Source organism: Cinclus cinclus, chromosome 1, assembly GCF_963662255.1.
Source record: "Cinclus cinclus chromosome 1, bCinCin1.1, whole genome shotgun sequence".
NCBI lineage: Eukaryota > Metazoa > Chordata > Aves > Passeriformes > Cinclidae > Cinclus > Cinclus cinclus.
The window spans coordinates 58,472,408-58,486,111 of NC_085046.1; the positions used below are offsets into that span (position 1 = coordinate 58,472,408).

Genomic DNA, 13,704 nt, shown 5'->3' on the forward strand with positions numbered 1-13,704 from the left:
GAATGGAGTCCAAAGGTATTATACCAGTTTTTCTCACAATTCTGGTTTGCTTCATAGATGCAGTAGTTCTGATTACTGTGCTTTGAATAAGGTAATCTAGTGATCCTTCCTTTAAAACATGTGATAAGCCTTTACTCTAAACCATTCTTTGGGATTTTTTTTTTTTTTTTTAGCCTGAAGATACGTTGGCTGAGCCAGTGGAAGCCCCCCCAACCATATTGTCTTATTTGGAAGAGAATGATTTCTCTGGAAATCACAGATCAGAAGAAACCTCAGAAGCATCTAAATTTAAAGAACAAGGCACTGCCTCGGGTTTTGGGGTGTTTTCTGGGGGTGGGTCATTTACATTCTCTGGTTTTGAGTCTGTCATTTCTCTGTGCATGGAAAGCCACTCTCATATTTTGGGTGCAGACCGGAACTGAAAATCCTATGGTTTTGGACATCTCGTGTGCTAGAAAAGAATTAGCACATCAAACATTTGGTCTTTGAAATTGCAGTCTGTTAAACTGCAATTTTTTAATAGCAGCAAAAGTAAGTGGTAGCAACTACAGCCACTGTTCAACACATCTCTCACTTCTCCCTCTGTATAGGAGCCTATCTTAGACTCCTTGTTAAACATGCAGGAACAGATTTAACCTTCTATAGTGTGGAAGTTTCAGTTACTGAATTGTACTTCATATTTGAATTTTTTTTTTTTTTTAATGCTTGGGTAAAACTAAAAAACTGACCTGAGGAGCTGTTGCTGCGACAATCGGCAACACTCCAGTAAAAATGCAAGTACTAGGCAAAGGGAATGAAAGAAGAAAAATCCTCTTCATTCTGCTCAGGTCAGTGAGAAGCACCCCTTGAGTCATACCTCTGCAAACTGTCCTGCTGGCTCTAAAGCCACATGGCATCTTTAAAAGGGATTTAACATGGCTATTTATTTGATGACCTGATACAGTAAAACCCAGCCCTTCATGTAAAACTGAATCCTGCCACGGAATAAACAACCATTTAATACTTCTATTGCCTCCAAAGGATGTGAATGTGCCTAGTGCACCAGGGGGGTGTTTTGAGTGAAAGTGTAGGCAGATAAGCAATGACAGCAAGGCATGATGCAGTGAGGAGTCCAGTTCTCCACGCTAGGACAACTTCAGGACACTCCTAGAAAACAAAAAGAAAAGCTATATTGATAAGGCGAAAGACAACGTTGCTATTTAAACTCTATTCAGATAGTACCTGTTGTAATTAACTCTTATTTTTATGTGTTACATGGATGACAAATAGGTAACCATTAGACTAGAGCCCGAGGAAAACATGATGATGCAATACAGCCCTTGACGTTAAAAGAGACATGTTGTGTAATTTTGCTCTCATCTTTCTCTTTTTTTTCTTTTCTTTTAAAATTTTCAGAGTTCTAAAATGACTAATATTAATCTTTGGAATGTATTTTAGTCATAATCTGAATTATTTCTTTTTTCATACAACTCACAGCACCTGCCTCTGATAAATACCTCTAGGTAAGTTTTGTTTTGCTCTCTCATTAATAAGTGTTTATTTTATTTAGATTCAGCTGTCATGGAAACCAGACAAGGCAACAGTGAGTCTTCCCCTGTCACACAGAAAATGTTAAGAGAAGAAGATGGCTCTGGTGCTGGTGTTTTGCCAGGAGTAAGCAGAGAGGAGGTCTGTATAATGGGTTTATGATATGCCTAATCTTTTAGTCCCAAGAACAGGAAAATCCAGACTTGGAAACATATTGCACATGTAAGGTAGTGTGTAACCTGAATTCTGTGTGATCCTGAAAATTAGAATTATGTAGATCACCCATTTGGAATCCTGTGAGCTACTGGAATACTTGACCTACTTGCTGGTATATTTCAAAATAATCAGCTGGCAGTACATTTTTTATTAATTAACCTTCCTGATCCAACAGCCACCACAGATTTTTTCTAGGCAAAAAATAAATAATGACCTATCCTTCCTCTTGTCTTTTACACCAAACGTTCATTCTTTTTATTGCTTGAAACTACAGTAAGTAATGACAGCTTCTTTTAGCCAGAAAACACACTGTGTCACGAATGGTAGGAATTTAGAATAAAATTTCCACACTGTGTATGTTTAGTTCAGGTGTTTAAGGTTGCTCCTTGCAGGATCTTTTTGTGTTCCTGTGTTTACTGTGGTAAAATATAGCAAGTGGTGAAACATTAAGTTAAGGATCATCCATTGGAGCTGACATAGTAGAAGTTTTAGTATTTGTTAGAGAACTTCCAAATATAACTCTTCTCTCATTTTCGTGCCTGCATTCACATATTTTTAAAGCACAAATTCTAATATTAGTTTATATAAATAAATAGATATACTAAATATCAGATAAACTATTACTATCTTCTCTTTTTTTAAATTTTTGTGACATTTTTCTTTAACAAAAATTCAGTCTTGGTTTAAGAAGTGTGACACATAAAGGTTAAATTTATTGTGACAAGTAGTTTCACTACTTACTTATCTTTACAAGTTCTCCGTAACCTTATTTCAATTTCTAAATACTTTTCACTACTCAGACGCCCAAGATGATTATATATTATAATAATGACCAATCATTTAGAAAATAATAGCTTTAAAATTTGTTGCTGCCACTTCTCTTCAGTTTCTGCTTGCACCCAGTGTTACTCCTGCCTAGGTGCAGAATCCAGCATTTGTTCTTGTTTAGTTTCATGCTATTAATTGCTGCCCAAGGCTCAAATCTGTCCAGATTCTTTTGCAAGGCCTCCTGTCCTTCAGGAGAGACAGCAGCACCTCCCAATTTGGAACCATTAGCAGACTTTCCGATGTTGCATTCAACTCCTGCATCCAGATCACTGAGAGAGATACTGAACAGAACTGGCCCTAGGATTGATCCCTGAAGAACACCGCTGGTGACCAGTCACCAGCCAGATGTGGCCCTGTTCACTGCAACCCTTGAGCTCTGCCCTTCAACCAGATCTTCACCCAGCACACCACGAACCCACTCATCCCACAGCTGGAAAATTCATCCAGAAGGATGCTGTGATGGACAGCATCAAAAACCTTACAAAAATCCAGGGAAATTACATCCACCTCTGTCACTTCATCCTTCATGTTGGTGACTTCACCACAGAAAGATACCAGCTTAGTGATACAGTACTTCTGCTTTGTGAACCCAGGCTGAGTGTTCCTGATAAGTGCAGTGTTCTTTAAATGCTTTTCAGTGGTACTCAGTATGATCTTCTCTCTAATTTTCCAGGAACTGAGGTTAGGCTAACAGACCTGTAGATCTGCATCTTCCCTTACACTCTTTGTTGACTGGAATAACACTGATTATCTTCCAGTCAACAGGAACCTGCCCAGACTCCCAAGATCTTCAGCAGGTGATTGAGAGGGTCCTGCCATACCATCTGCTACCTCCTTCAGTACTCTAACACTGAACCAACAATCCTGTTATCTCATTCGGGCTGTGATCTCTACCCACAGTTTAACTAAATAGATTCTCTTCTAACATTTTTTCCAGATGGGAAAAAAATTCTCTAATGAGCCCAGACAAAATAAAAATAAATTAATTAAAAAAAAATAAAATAGCTGGACTTTGGGAGCTTTCCTTTTGTCAAAACCCAGAAAGGTCTTTTTAAAAATCAGATTACAGTTCCTTTGCTGAAAGTTGTCATCCTGTTAAATTTATAATGCTTGGAGAATTATTATATTTCATCCCTCCTAGTTTCATTAGCTGCTAAAGGAACTCAAAATATTTTATTGGAGCTTTAAAATGTCAGTAAATTCTAGCGCTCATTTCAAAATACGATACTGACTTACATGTTTTGTTCTGTATGCTGGTTTTTAATTTAAATATGTATTAATGTCCAAGCTTCTTTCCTGGAAGGTCTTATTTTGTTACTGGAATATTTAAATTGTTCCTTTTGTTATTATTACTTCCTTTTGACCAAATACTAATGTTCAGCAATATTTTAGTCTTGCTGTTGTCCATTTTTACTCTTTGTTATCATTGTTTCATCTTCTGCCACTTTTTAACCAAGATGTAGCCCTCCTTTGTTAGACTAGTCAATATTGGGAAGTTGGCTAAAATACTCCTAAATGTCTAATTAAGATGTCTATCTTAACTCACAATTTTTTCCCTGACAGACTGAGTATGTGAGAATTATATTTTATTCAAACCTACACTATTGACTTAGATTGTGAAGATTTATGTGGAAATAAGATTATTATCATTTGCATCTAGGTAACCAGCTCAGAGAGTAACTCATTTGGAGGTCCATGAACAATCTTTAATAAGGACTGCATTTGCTGAATGGAATATACAGTTTGTATGGTACTTGATAGTCAGGTTCTGACTGCATTGAACAAAGGGTTGTAGGAGACAGAGAAGGCATGGAGGTGGCAGGGGGGAGGGAAGAGAGACAAATGTGAAAAATAATACAACACATTTTTCATATTGCACATTTTGCTCAGAGCCAGAAAGGTGAGGAAGTAGAGGATGGTTCTACAGAGTCCCTAGGAGGGTCAGGAATAGAAGACGTGGAAAATAAAGGTCAAGGACCTCCTGGATCTCCAGGGAAACCTGGGCAACTTGGTCAGCCTGTGAGTATTTTCTCTCTGTTAAAAGAAAACATGTATTTTAGAAAGGATAATAGCGATCCATCACACGTGCATGGAGAATTGGAACTGCACAGCCTTGCACACTGTCACCAGTCACACTTCCACAAGATGGGTTTTAGCCCAGCAGCTCAGGATGACCCTGCCTGCACAGCACAGGTGTCAGGGCAGGGGCCTGGTGAGTGACAACCACCAGAAAGCAAAGGCAAACAGCTGCTGCACCAACATACAAATGTTCTCTGAGCAGCAATTCCACTGATTCCTGCAGCACCCTCCCAGCTCTCAGGTTTGAATGTGTGCAAAGGTGCAGAGCTCACAGGCCTCCTTCAGTGGCTTCCCTATATCCAGGATGTTTCACACCTCAAATCCTTGTGAACCGTCAGCACAAGATGCATGAGATTAAAGAGAGGTGCAAAACATCCCACTGTGCCAGAGTGTTTGATATAATTCTGGTTTGTCGTTTTGTCACTGCATGGCACATCACAATTCAATTGTTTTTCTCTTTTGTTACTTCTATGTTACAGTGTTTTATTTACCTTTCTAACAAAAATGTTTTATTTTAGGGCATTCCTGGTAAAAATGGGTTACCTGTAAGTACTCTTTTATACCTATTTTACTTAAGTGAATTAAGAAAAACACAGCATTTTTAATGTTGTGGTACATTTTGAGGCTCTGGTACACTGAAGCTTAAGCAGCAAAGTGTTTTCTTCATCTCCTCTCTTTAGAGGACAGTTCTGGTGTCATAGTTGACATCCTCAGGTTGTCAAGAGAGCAAAATCCAGGTTTCTATGAGAAATTTATGATTTCCCAGTTGCAAAGAAAGTAAAAGACATGATATGGCATAAGCAGCTGTACCAGGAATTCAGCTTTGGTGAGGCTGGCTTTTTTGAAGAGGGAAATTTCAAAAAGGGGACATACTCACACCCCTTCTAGAGGGGAGCTTCATTGACCCTCCATATACACATTCTTCCGTGTTGCCTGCTCCTAACCTCACCTGCAATTAACTTTGTAGTTAATTGAGGGTACCTTTGAGTTAATTGAGATGTACCTCTCACCCCTTTACTCTTACGCATTAATTCAGATGCATCTTCTGCTTCATCATTTCTGCTTTCCTTTCTCTGAGTTCCTCTACTTTACCCTTCTCTGTCACATTAGCTGTCCTCTTCCTGGGGTGTTCCTTCCCAGCTTCTCCAGACAACTCCCACCCCTGGGTCAGTCCACCACAAGCTGCTGATAGCCTGCAGGTGCATCCTCTGTGTGAAGCATTGCCCAGCAAAGCACACAAAAACAGACCTGTAGCTGTCATATTCTGTGCACATCTCAGCTGCTTTTCTGTATCTGTCCTCCACTGAAGTTCTACTGCCTGGCTTCCTTGTTTCCTTTCTCATTTGTTGGTCTTTGTAATTTTGGTTTTGGGTTTTTTTTTTTTTGTTGTTGTTTTTTGTTTGTTTGTTTTTGGTTTTGTTTGTTTGTCTGTCACTTTGTGCATCTTTCCCCTCTCCCAGGACCTTACCACCCAGTGGCTGTCACCATTCCCATGCCTGCTCCCCTTTCCCAATGCCACTGCTGGGAGCTTCCTGACCCTTCCTGCCCCTGCAACTGAACCTCAAATGAAACTGGTGTGTTTTAAGATATTAAAAAAAATAATTCAGTGATCATTAATGAGGTGCATTATCGAGCTCCTTTCTGAATGCTGACTTCAGACACTGGTATCTTCAAAGAAATGTAGCTAGGTTTGCAAATATTTAGCCAAAACTCATGTTAGGTGCCAATAACATGTTTTTGGGCAAGAAATTTATATTTCATGTATTAACAGAAACCTTCATGAGGTGTATCTTCAAAGAAAATTCTATGAAACCAGTATGTCTTAAACAAAATTCTTCAAATGTAATTCCCATGCTTCAAAACCCAATTGTCTTGTCCTTGTGAAAACAATCCTACTTTCTATCACAGGCATCTTGTGACGGTGTCTTGCACTTTTTGTAGTTAGGCTTTTGTCCACGTGCATCTGGGTTCCAATCTTACATATGCCCATGCAACTTTACTACAGGTTTGATGGGGCTTCAGCAGTGCAATTAGTATGTTCTGTATTTGTGTTGGTCATGTGTTCACTACTTTTCTATGAACCTGCTACCAGTAACTCTACAGGAAAAATCATCATAGGGAAAAAACTCACCCTTCAGTCTTAGAGATACATTTTTCTCCCTAATGACTTTATATAACCCATCTTTAAAATTAGGGCAGTCCTAAAACTTTTTCAGTAGAGTCCGTAACCACAGCTGTCCAGATTCCCAAAATGCCAGTGGGAAAACACTATTTATTTGCCTTCTAAATATTTTCTTGAGTGTGCTAGCTGAATTCATAAGCAGCCCCATTTTATAATAGCACTGACTTTAAAGCTGGTGGGGGTTCTTTCTAGCTAATGAACAAAGGAAGAACATATGCATATTGTATGTAGGTAATATGAAGATGTAAAGAAGGATAATTTGGTATTCATTTGACTGGTGAAGTTTAGAATGGAAAATGGGGTGAAATGCTATCTAGTATCTCACACTGCCTGTCAGAGGTATGTCCTCAGGAAGGATCCTAGTCAGTAGAAACTGAATAGATTCAGGTTGGTTAAGACAAACAAAAAAAAGTTTTAGAAATGGTGTGAGCAGGCTTAAGCTAATGATATTATTTTGTGCACTCAGAGCAGCAGCTGGCAGTAGTGTGTTACAAATCCTACAATTTTAAAAATCCTTTCCATCAGTGCTGTGGCAGTCCTGTTGGCACTCTGCCAAATCCAAGTGCAACCTGCGTGTGCTCCCATCTGTACCCCCCAAACAGACTTCTCTAACACTTCGCTGTGGGAAGGGTAGATGTGGTGAGAGGCACATTTTGGGCACGGCCAGGGGCATTCTGTGCCAAATCCCATACTTCCTCCCACTGTACAAACCAAGAGTTAGAATCTAGCACCCTTACATCCAGCCTCTGCTGCTAAGTGTACAGCCTGCTCAGCCTACATGAAAGAGAATGCCTAATTAAAACAGTTGCTTCCTTTTAGGGTAAAAATGGACTCCAGGGGTTGCCAGGACTGAAAGGAAAAGCAGGGCCGAAAGGTGAAAAGGTATGTGTTCTGTTAACACCCAACAATGAATCAGATACAATTTATTCTTGCACATGTATTAATTTGGTACACTCTGAGAGAGAGACATAAAAATATGGAATCATGGGAAGAACTTAAACATCCTACTGTTCATCCATGAATGGCTGGATAGCACCGTACCAGAATCATAAGTATTTTTCAAGGATGTAAATAACTTCAGCAGTAGAAAAAGCTGGGCATTCACAGAAGAGCTAAGGAAGATGTATTAAACACTTAATAAAGAAAAGTCAATTGTTGTATATAACTGCTCTGGGCAACTTACTCTACTGGCTAAGTGATTTAACAGAGGTAATATAATCATATTACCCTTAGGAAATGAACATAATTGAAATAAGAGTGAAACCATCTGAAGTAACAGCTTGTATTTCTTCTGAGATGAAATGAGATGCAATGGATTAATCTATTATTAAAGTACATGTTGTACACAAAATTGACATACAGATAGTAACTCCAAGTGTCAAATTAATAATCCCTTTCATCTGTTTAACAAAACAATACAGACTTCATAAATTCACGAACATGACCCATATAAATCTCATCTGTTCAGATTCGTTTGAAATGATCCAGAATAATTTCAAAGGTAAAATTCATCTCCAGGACAGGAATCAGGTCACGAGATTGCATGGCATCCCCCCATATCTATGTCCAGCAGTAATGGAAAGGTATTTTGAGCAGAGGGTTCTCATAGAGTGTAGAGAAGTGAAGGCGTATGGGGCAGTCAGGGAACATCTCAGCTACATCATGATGGGGACACATTGCTGTCCTCCATGTACCTGTCTCAGGTACATTTTCACAAAACCAGGCAGCATGGGCGATGAACAGGAGGGCTTACAAGTCCATGCACAGCCACAGGGCTACCATCTCTCAGAGGTTACAGACAACTGGAGTGCTGTAGTGTATAGATACAGGTCCTTCAGGAAAGATAGACTGGGAAGACAGATTATCAGCAAAACACTTCAGCAGTTGTCAACAGGCATTACAGGCACATAAATGTCATTTGACAATTAGCTTTTTTGTTTTCTTGCAAATCTGCTTTGGTCCTTCTTGTGACCAGAGTTATTTCTAGGGTACTTGGTGCTGATATAAATAATTTATGTGTAGGAAATCTTAAAATCAGTCAGGATTCTTCTAATGAAAACAAAGCAAATGAAAAAGATGCTAAGATTATGGCCATTTACATTTCTTCTATTTATAAGCAATATGCAAATTAGCACATGCATTTTATTTTGCATTGGCTACAGCCACAGCTCCTGTTAGGTGACCATTCCAATCTTCAGCAGCAAGTGCTACACCTACACTGCCAAATGGAACAGGCCCAGGAGCTGACTGGTTTGCTGAGGGTTCAGACTTGCAGATATGGTCCCTGACAATGTTTTGGCCTGTATCAAATAGATCTCACTCAGACAGTGCCTCAGGGGTAGCATCAGTTGTTAACTGTTCCCAGTATGCTGCAAGATGAGACTGTGCGTAGGCTGGCTCTGTACTCCTCCACTGCCATCCCACTAAGCTTTTTACTTTCAAATACTCATGCTGATGGATTCCAGTATATGTCTAATGTTATTTCATGCAAAAGGTACAAAAAAACATACTCAAAGCACTAGCTTTGAACATGCAGGGCTAAAAGGAGTCCCAGAGTCAAGTACCTAAGGATACCTGTGGGCCCAGCCAGTCTGTTCTAGCTGACCTGACAGCCAAAGGCCATCCAGCCTTAGTTTATTGATTAGAATAGTTGTCAGAAGGAGAACATTCTAGCAGCAGGAGAAGCAGTTTAGCTGTAGAGAGCAAAAGTTATATTGGAAAGGAAAATACTCCAGTACTCTATTCTTGATTATTTTCATGGCTATTTTAGTAAAGGCATCTTAAGTTTAGTTTTTCATTTAAAAATTGGACTAATATTTTTCAAGGGACACTTCAAAGAGACATTGTGAAGTTAGCAAACAAGTGCTAAAAAGCCTAACAATAGGTTCAAAAGCACTAAGGAAAGCTAACAGCTTCAAAGTCAGAGCTTTGTCTTGGCAGTACTTGAAACAGACAAAATTCCTGCAGTAAAAACAGAGCAAACAAGAAGACACTGCTCTGATCCTCTTTTAAGTTATCAGTTGTTCAGAAAATTGTTTCAGTATCCAAATCAGTGTGATTTCCTAGGCCTGGCTGTGTTGGTAGAGTGAGCAAAGCTTAAAGAATTGATCTGTGCACACAAAAAAATTCAAAACTGTTATACTGTCTAAAAACAGTCAGCACTTTTTCCAGTATAACATCTAAATTTCAGGAACAGTAGTAAGATCCACCTTCCTCTTTGTGGTTCTTCTCATTGTAAATGGAAAGCCAGGAGTGAATAGAGGACTACATATCAGTGGAGAGTGGGATGCTGGCTGTCACTTTCCCACGGTGGTCCATGTTCTCTGCAGAGATACTGTCATGAGATGCTCCTTGGGAATGGATACAGTCAGGCTTCCTAAAAATTACCGTGACCCAAATGTGAGATCTGGGGTTTTCGCCTTCCTTGCAGTGCACACAAAGTGGAAGAAACCGCATGAAAACAAGCACCAAACACTGCCAGGAACTAATGTAATAGTCATTGGAAAAAAGCAAGGATGTGTTAAAATGAATGAAGAGCATCTGTAAATGAACACGCTGGCAGACAGTGAAAATAGCCCCAAATTAATTAAACACATTCTCTGTGGATATGACTGAAGTATCACTATAGGAACCATTTGACAAAGCCGCAGGGAACAAAGAGCTGAATGAATACATTTATCTAATGAACTCTCAAGCATAAAGAGCAAGTGACCAAGAGGCAATTAAAAGTCAGTGTTTCCTGCTATGTAACTGAATATGTGAATTTAGAGAACATTAAATTAAATTAAAATTAAAATGCTCATAAGCTCAGATAGCAAACTGGCAGGTTAGAGGGTAAAGCACAGATCAGTGAAGGCAACACCTTGACTCTTGACTCAAGTGAAAAATGATGGACTTGAGCAGAAAAAATGTTCAAAGTCACAAACATCTTAAGCTGAAGCAGTTCAAACGAGCCTCAGCAAAATGTCAGAAGTGATGTAAGAAAGACAAATCATAAGAAATGGTAGTAATTATGAGAGAAAATGACACTTATTTGAACAGTGTCTTTCATTGTGTTGGCAGTAGATAAAGGTCAACACACAGAAGAAAAATCATGTTGTGGTGGTATTGAAAAAAGCATTTCAGAGGGTAACAATAAAATCAAGACATTTAAAGATTGAGTACCATGGTGTGACCATACTGACTACCTTTTCTTAATTGTTTTTGGTTTGGTTTGGTTTGGTTTGGTTTGGTTTGGTTTGGTTTGGTTTGGTTTGGTTTGGTTTGGTTTGGTGTTTTTGGGAGGGTGGGGCGAGGGCTCATATATAATATACCCTAAAAATGCAACATCCACAGTTAAACGTTATTCTGGCAAGACTTATGCACTGCCTAATGCTGTTAATGCTGATTGTACACTTGCAAATTCGTTGCAGAAGTTAGAAAAGGAAGAGTTCTTTCTTCCATTGCCAATGCAAAGATCATGTTCCTTGGGAGCTTGTCTTAGAAATGAACAAAGTCCAACCCTGCTCATAGCATCTAAGCAGCCACTCTTGTGACTGGAAATCCACACAGATTGTACCTAGTGCTTACAGCCTTTATATGGTTAAATCCTTACTTATTTATCTTAATTCCCATTTCAGGGTGATCCTGGTGAGGGATTGCCAGGGCCCCCTGGACTACCAGGACCCACAGGACCATCTGCTCCTTCCAGAGGATTAGTGAGTATTTGGGGTTCTTAGTGAGCTCAGCTTGCCACAGAGGAATCCAGAGCTAAACAGGAGGTTTTCTCTGGGAAAGTAACCTGACTGCCACAGAGATAATCATGTTTTCTAAAACATTCATGCAGAAATGCAAATAAATGTCTGACCAAAGTATGTGAATATTACATGAACACCCAGTATTCACATTTTAAAATGTCAGTGGATGTATGTGCTCTCCTGTGTAAAAGCAACAATATATCAGAGAACATGAAACAAACATTTCCAAAAAAGGCATTCTAAAGCTAAGCTACTAATTTCTTCCTGCTACTGAACAGAGAAATGGTTTGACAGTCAGTTACGTTTGCTGTCATTAAATACTAGAACTCATAACAGCATGATGGCAGTGTTTGTATTTTGAATGCTCAGCACTGAGGCATGAGTTAAAGAATGAGTTTCAGATCCATCTTACTGCTGTACTTGGACTTTTCCTGCTATATCCATGAGGATACATGTGCACACAGCTAAAGAAGGAATCTGGCCGGAATTTTCGGTCCATGGTGTGAGAGCTGATTTTACACTTACACAGAGTTCACCACCGACACCAGTGGAAATCCTGGGGTGGACTTTTACACAAAACCATCTGTCACACTGGGTGTTGTGAGTATTTAACAAGGTAGTTTGGAACATGTCCCACTGGCCAAAATGGATTATATGCTCCCCTGATTCTGGGCCTGCTAAATTAAGCCAATATATTTCTTCAGCATAAAAACAGATTAAGAGTGTTGTGCTGCACAGCTGAGCCTGCACTGGCTTCAAGAGACCAGCGAGGCAGCTCCAGATCCCTAGGACAAGGTGCCCCAGGCCAACAGTTTTACCCAGTTAAAGGCCACTTCTATAAATGTAGCAGGGAACATCATGTCCTACACTGCCTTTACTTTCTTGTTCTCTGTGACAGCAAATTTCAAAGCCTTTTATTCTGTAGTGAAGTGGAAGAAGTCCCAGTGCATCCAAGAAATGCATCCTTAACTCCCAGGCATTTGAAATATTAGCATTGGTACTATGATAACTTATTCAAGTAGTACTTCTCTCTGTGCTTTTGTCTCTAGTCTGCAAAATGTACACAGCTATGAAACTTGCCAAGGACTAAACACTAAGGTGTTTTTTCTAAAACAAAATGTTTTAGAAAAGACTTCTGTGTATCGATTTATCTTTATAAATGTCATCTTTTTTATTATAGTTGTAGGAATCTCAGAGTCTGGCTTTCTAATTGAAGGGCACTTTGTAGGAAACTGGGGTTATTTGTTAGATCTGCATTTTAGGATATTCTTAATGTTGACAGGTACCTTTCTGAAGTTAAAATTTGTCAGAGATATTACTTCAGTTCACTTAAACAGCCACGTAGCATGTGTGTCCTGCAGGAGAGTTATCACTGTGCTCATGGAGCACCTGCAGGTAAATACAGTGCTCGGTGACTACAAAAGATGGTATGAAACACCAGCAACAAAAATAAAATGCTTTTGTTAAACTATAGTTTATTTTACTGGTGACAGACTGCTGTAAGGATATTATTGATGATAGCTCTGTTTCCAGTAAATGTGAAGTGATATTTGCATTTGTCATCTTTAGAAGCAATAATTTTAAATGGAATTCTCCTCACTTCAGAATAGACTGGAACCTGAAGAATCGGGTTCTGGAGATACTGAGAATATCAGAGAGACTGAGATTTTAAGGGTAAGTATATACTGATATTTCTCATGATAAAGAGCTTTATTTTACTCATGCAGGTTGTAGAATTTTTCATAATGCAAGTTTTATGCATGCTTAACTTACAGCGTTCAGAAAGGGTTTGTAGGGTTTCATTTCAGGAGCCCTTTCAGATGCCCTTTGTAGGTAATAGGACAGGTGAGTGCCTTGCAGAAGACTCTGATTACTGCATTGAAAATCCAAGATGACCTCTTCCAGTTGGAATCCTGTACATGGCCCTAAGTCAGAATTAAAGATTTCCTCACTTGTAGTGCCATGGCCCAAAACTTCAAGCTCTCCATCTCTGCCTGCTAATGCAACAAGTAACATGGATGGACTTGGACATGAGAGGGAATATTTGCAAATTTACTGTTCCCTCTAAAATAAAATTTCACTCACTTCGTTCAAGTCATTCAATTTAAACACCTGTCCGCATGTCCATGCAGGATA

General features: G+C 39.2%; 1 protein-coding gene across 1 annotated transcript in view; it reads left to right on the forward strand.

Annotated features, from left to right (window-relative positions):
• COL15A1 (collagen type XV alpha 1 chain) overlaps positions 1-13,704 on the forward strand; it is a 113,835-nt gene that overhangs the window by 43,696 nt on the left and 56,435 nt on the right. Inside the window, exons 6-12 of the mRNA XM_062498385.1 lie at positions 174-300; positions 1,550-1,668; positions 4,462-4,590; positions 5,169-5,195; positions 7,652-7,714; positions 11,452-11,529; positions 13,174-13,242. Of these exons, the coding sequence (XP_062354369.1) occupies positions 174-300; positions 1,550-1,668; positions 4,462-4,590; positions 5,169-5,195; positions 7,652-7,714; positions 11,452-11,529; positions 13,174-13,242 (612 nt within the window). The remainder of the gene's footprint in view (positions 1-173; positions 301-1,549; positions 1,669-4,461; positions 4,591-5,168; positions 5,196-7,651; positions 7,715-11,451; positions 11,530-13,173; positions 13,243-13,704) is intronic.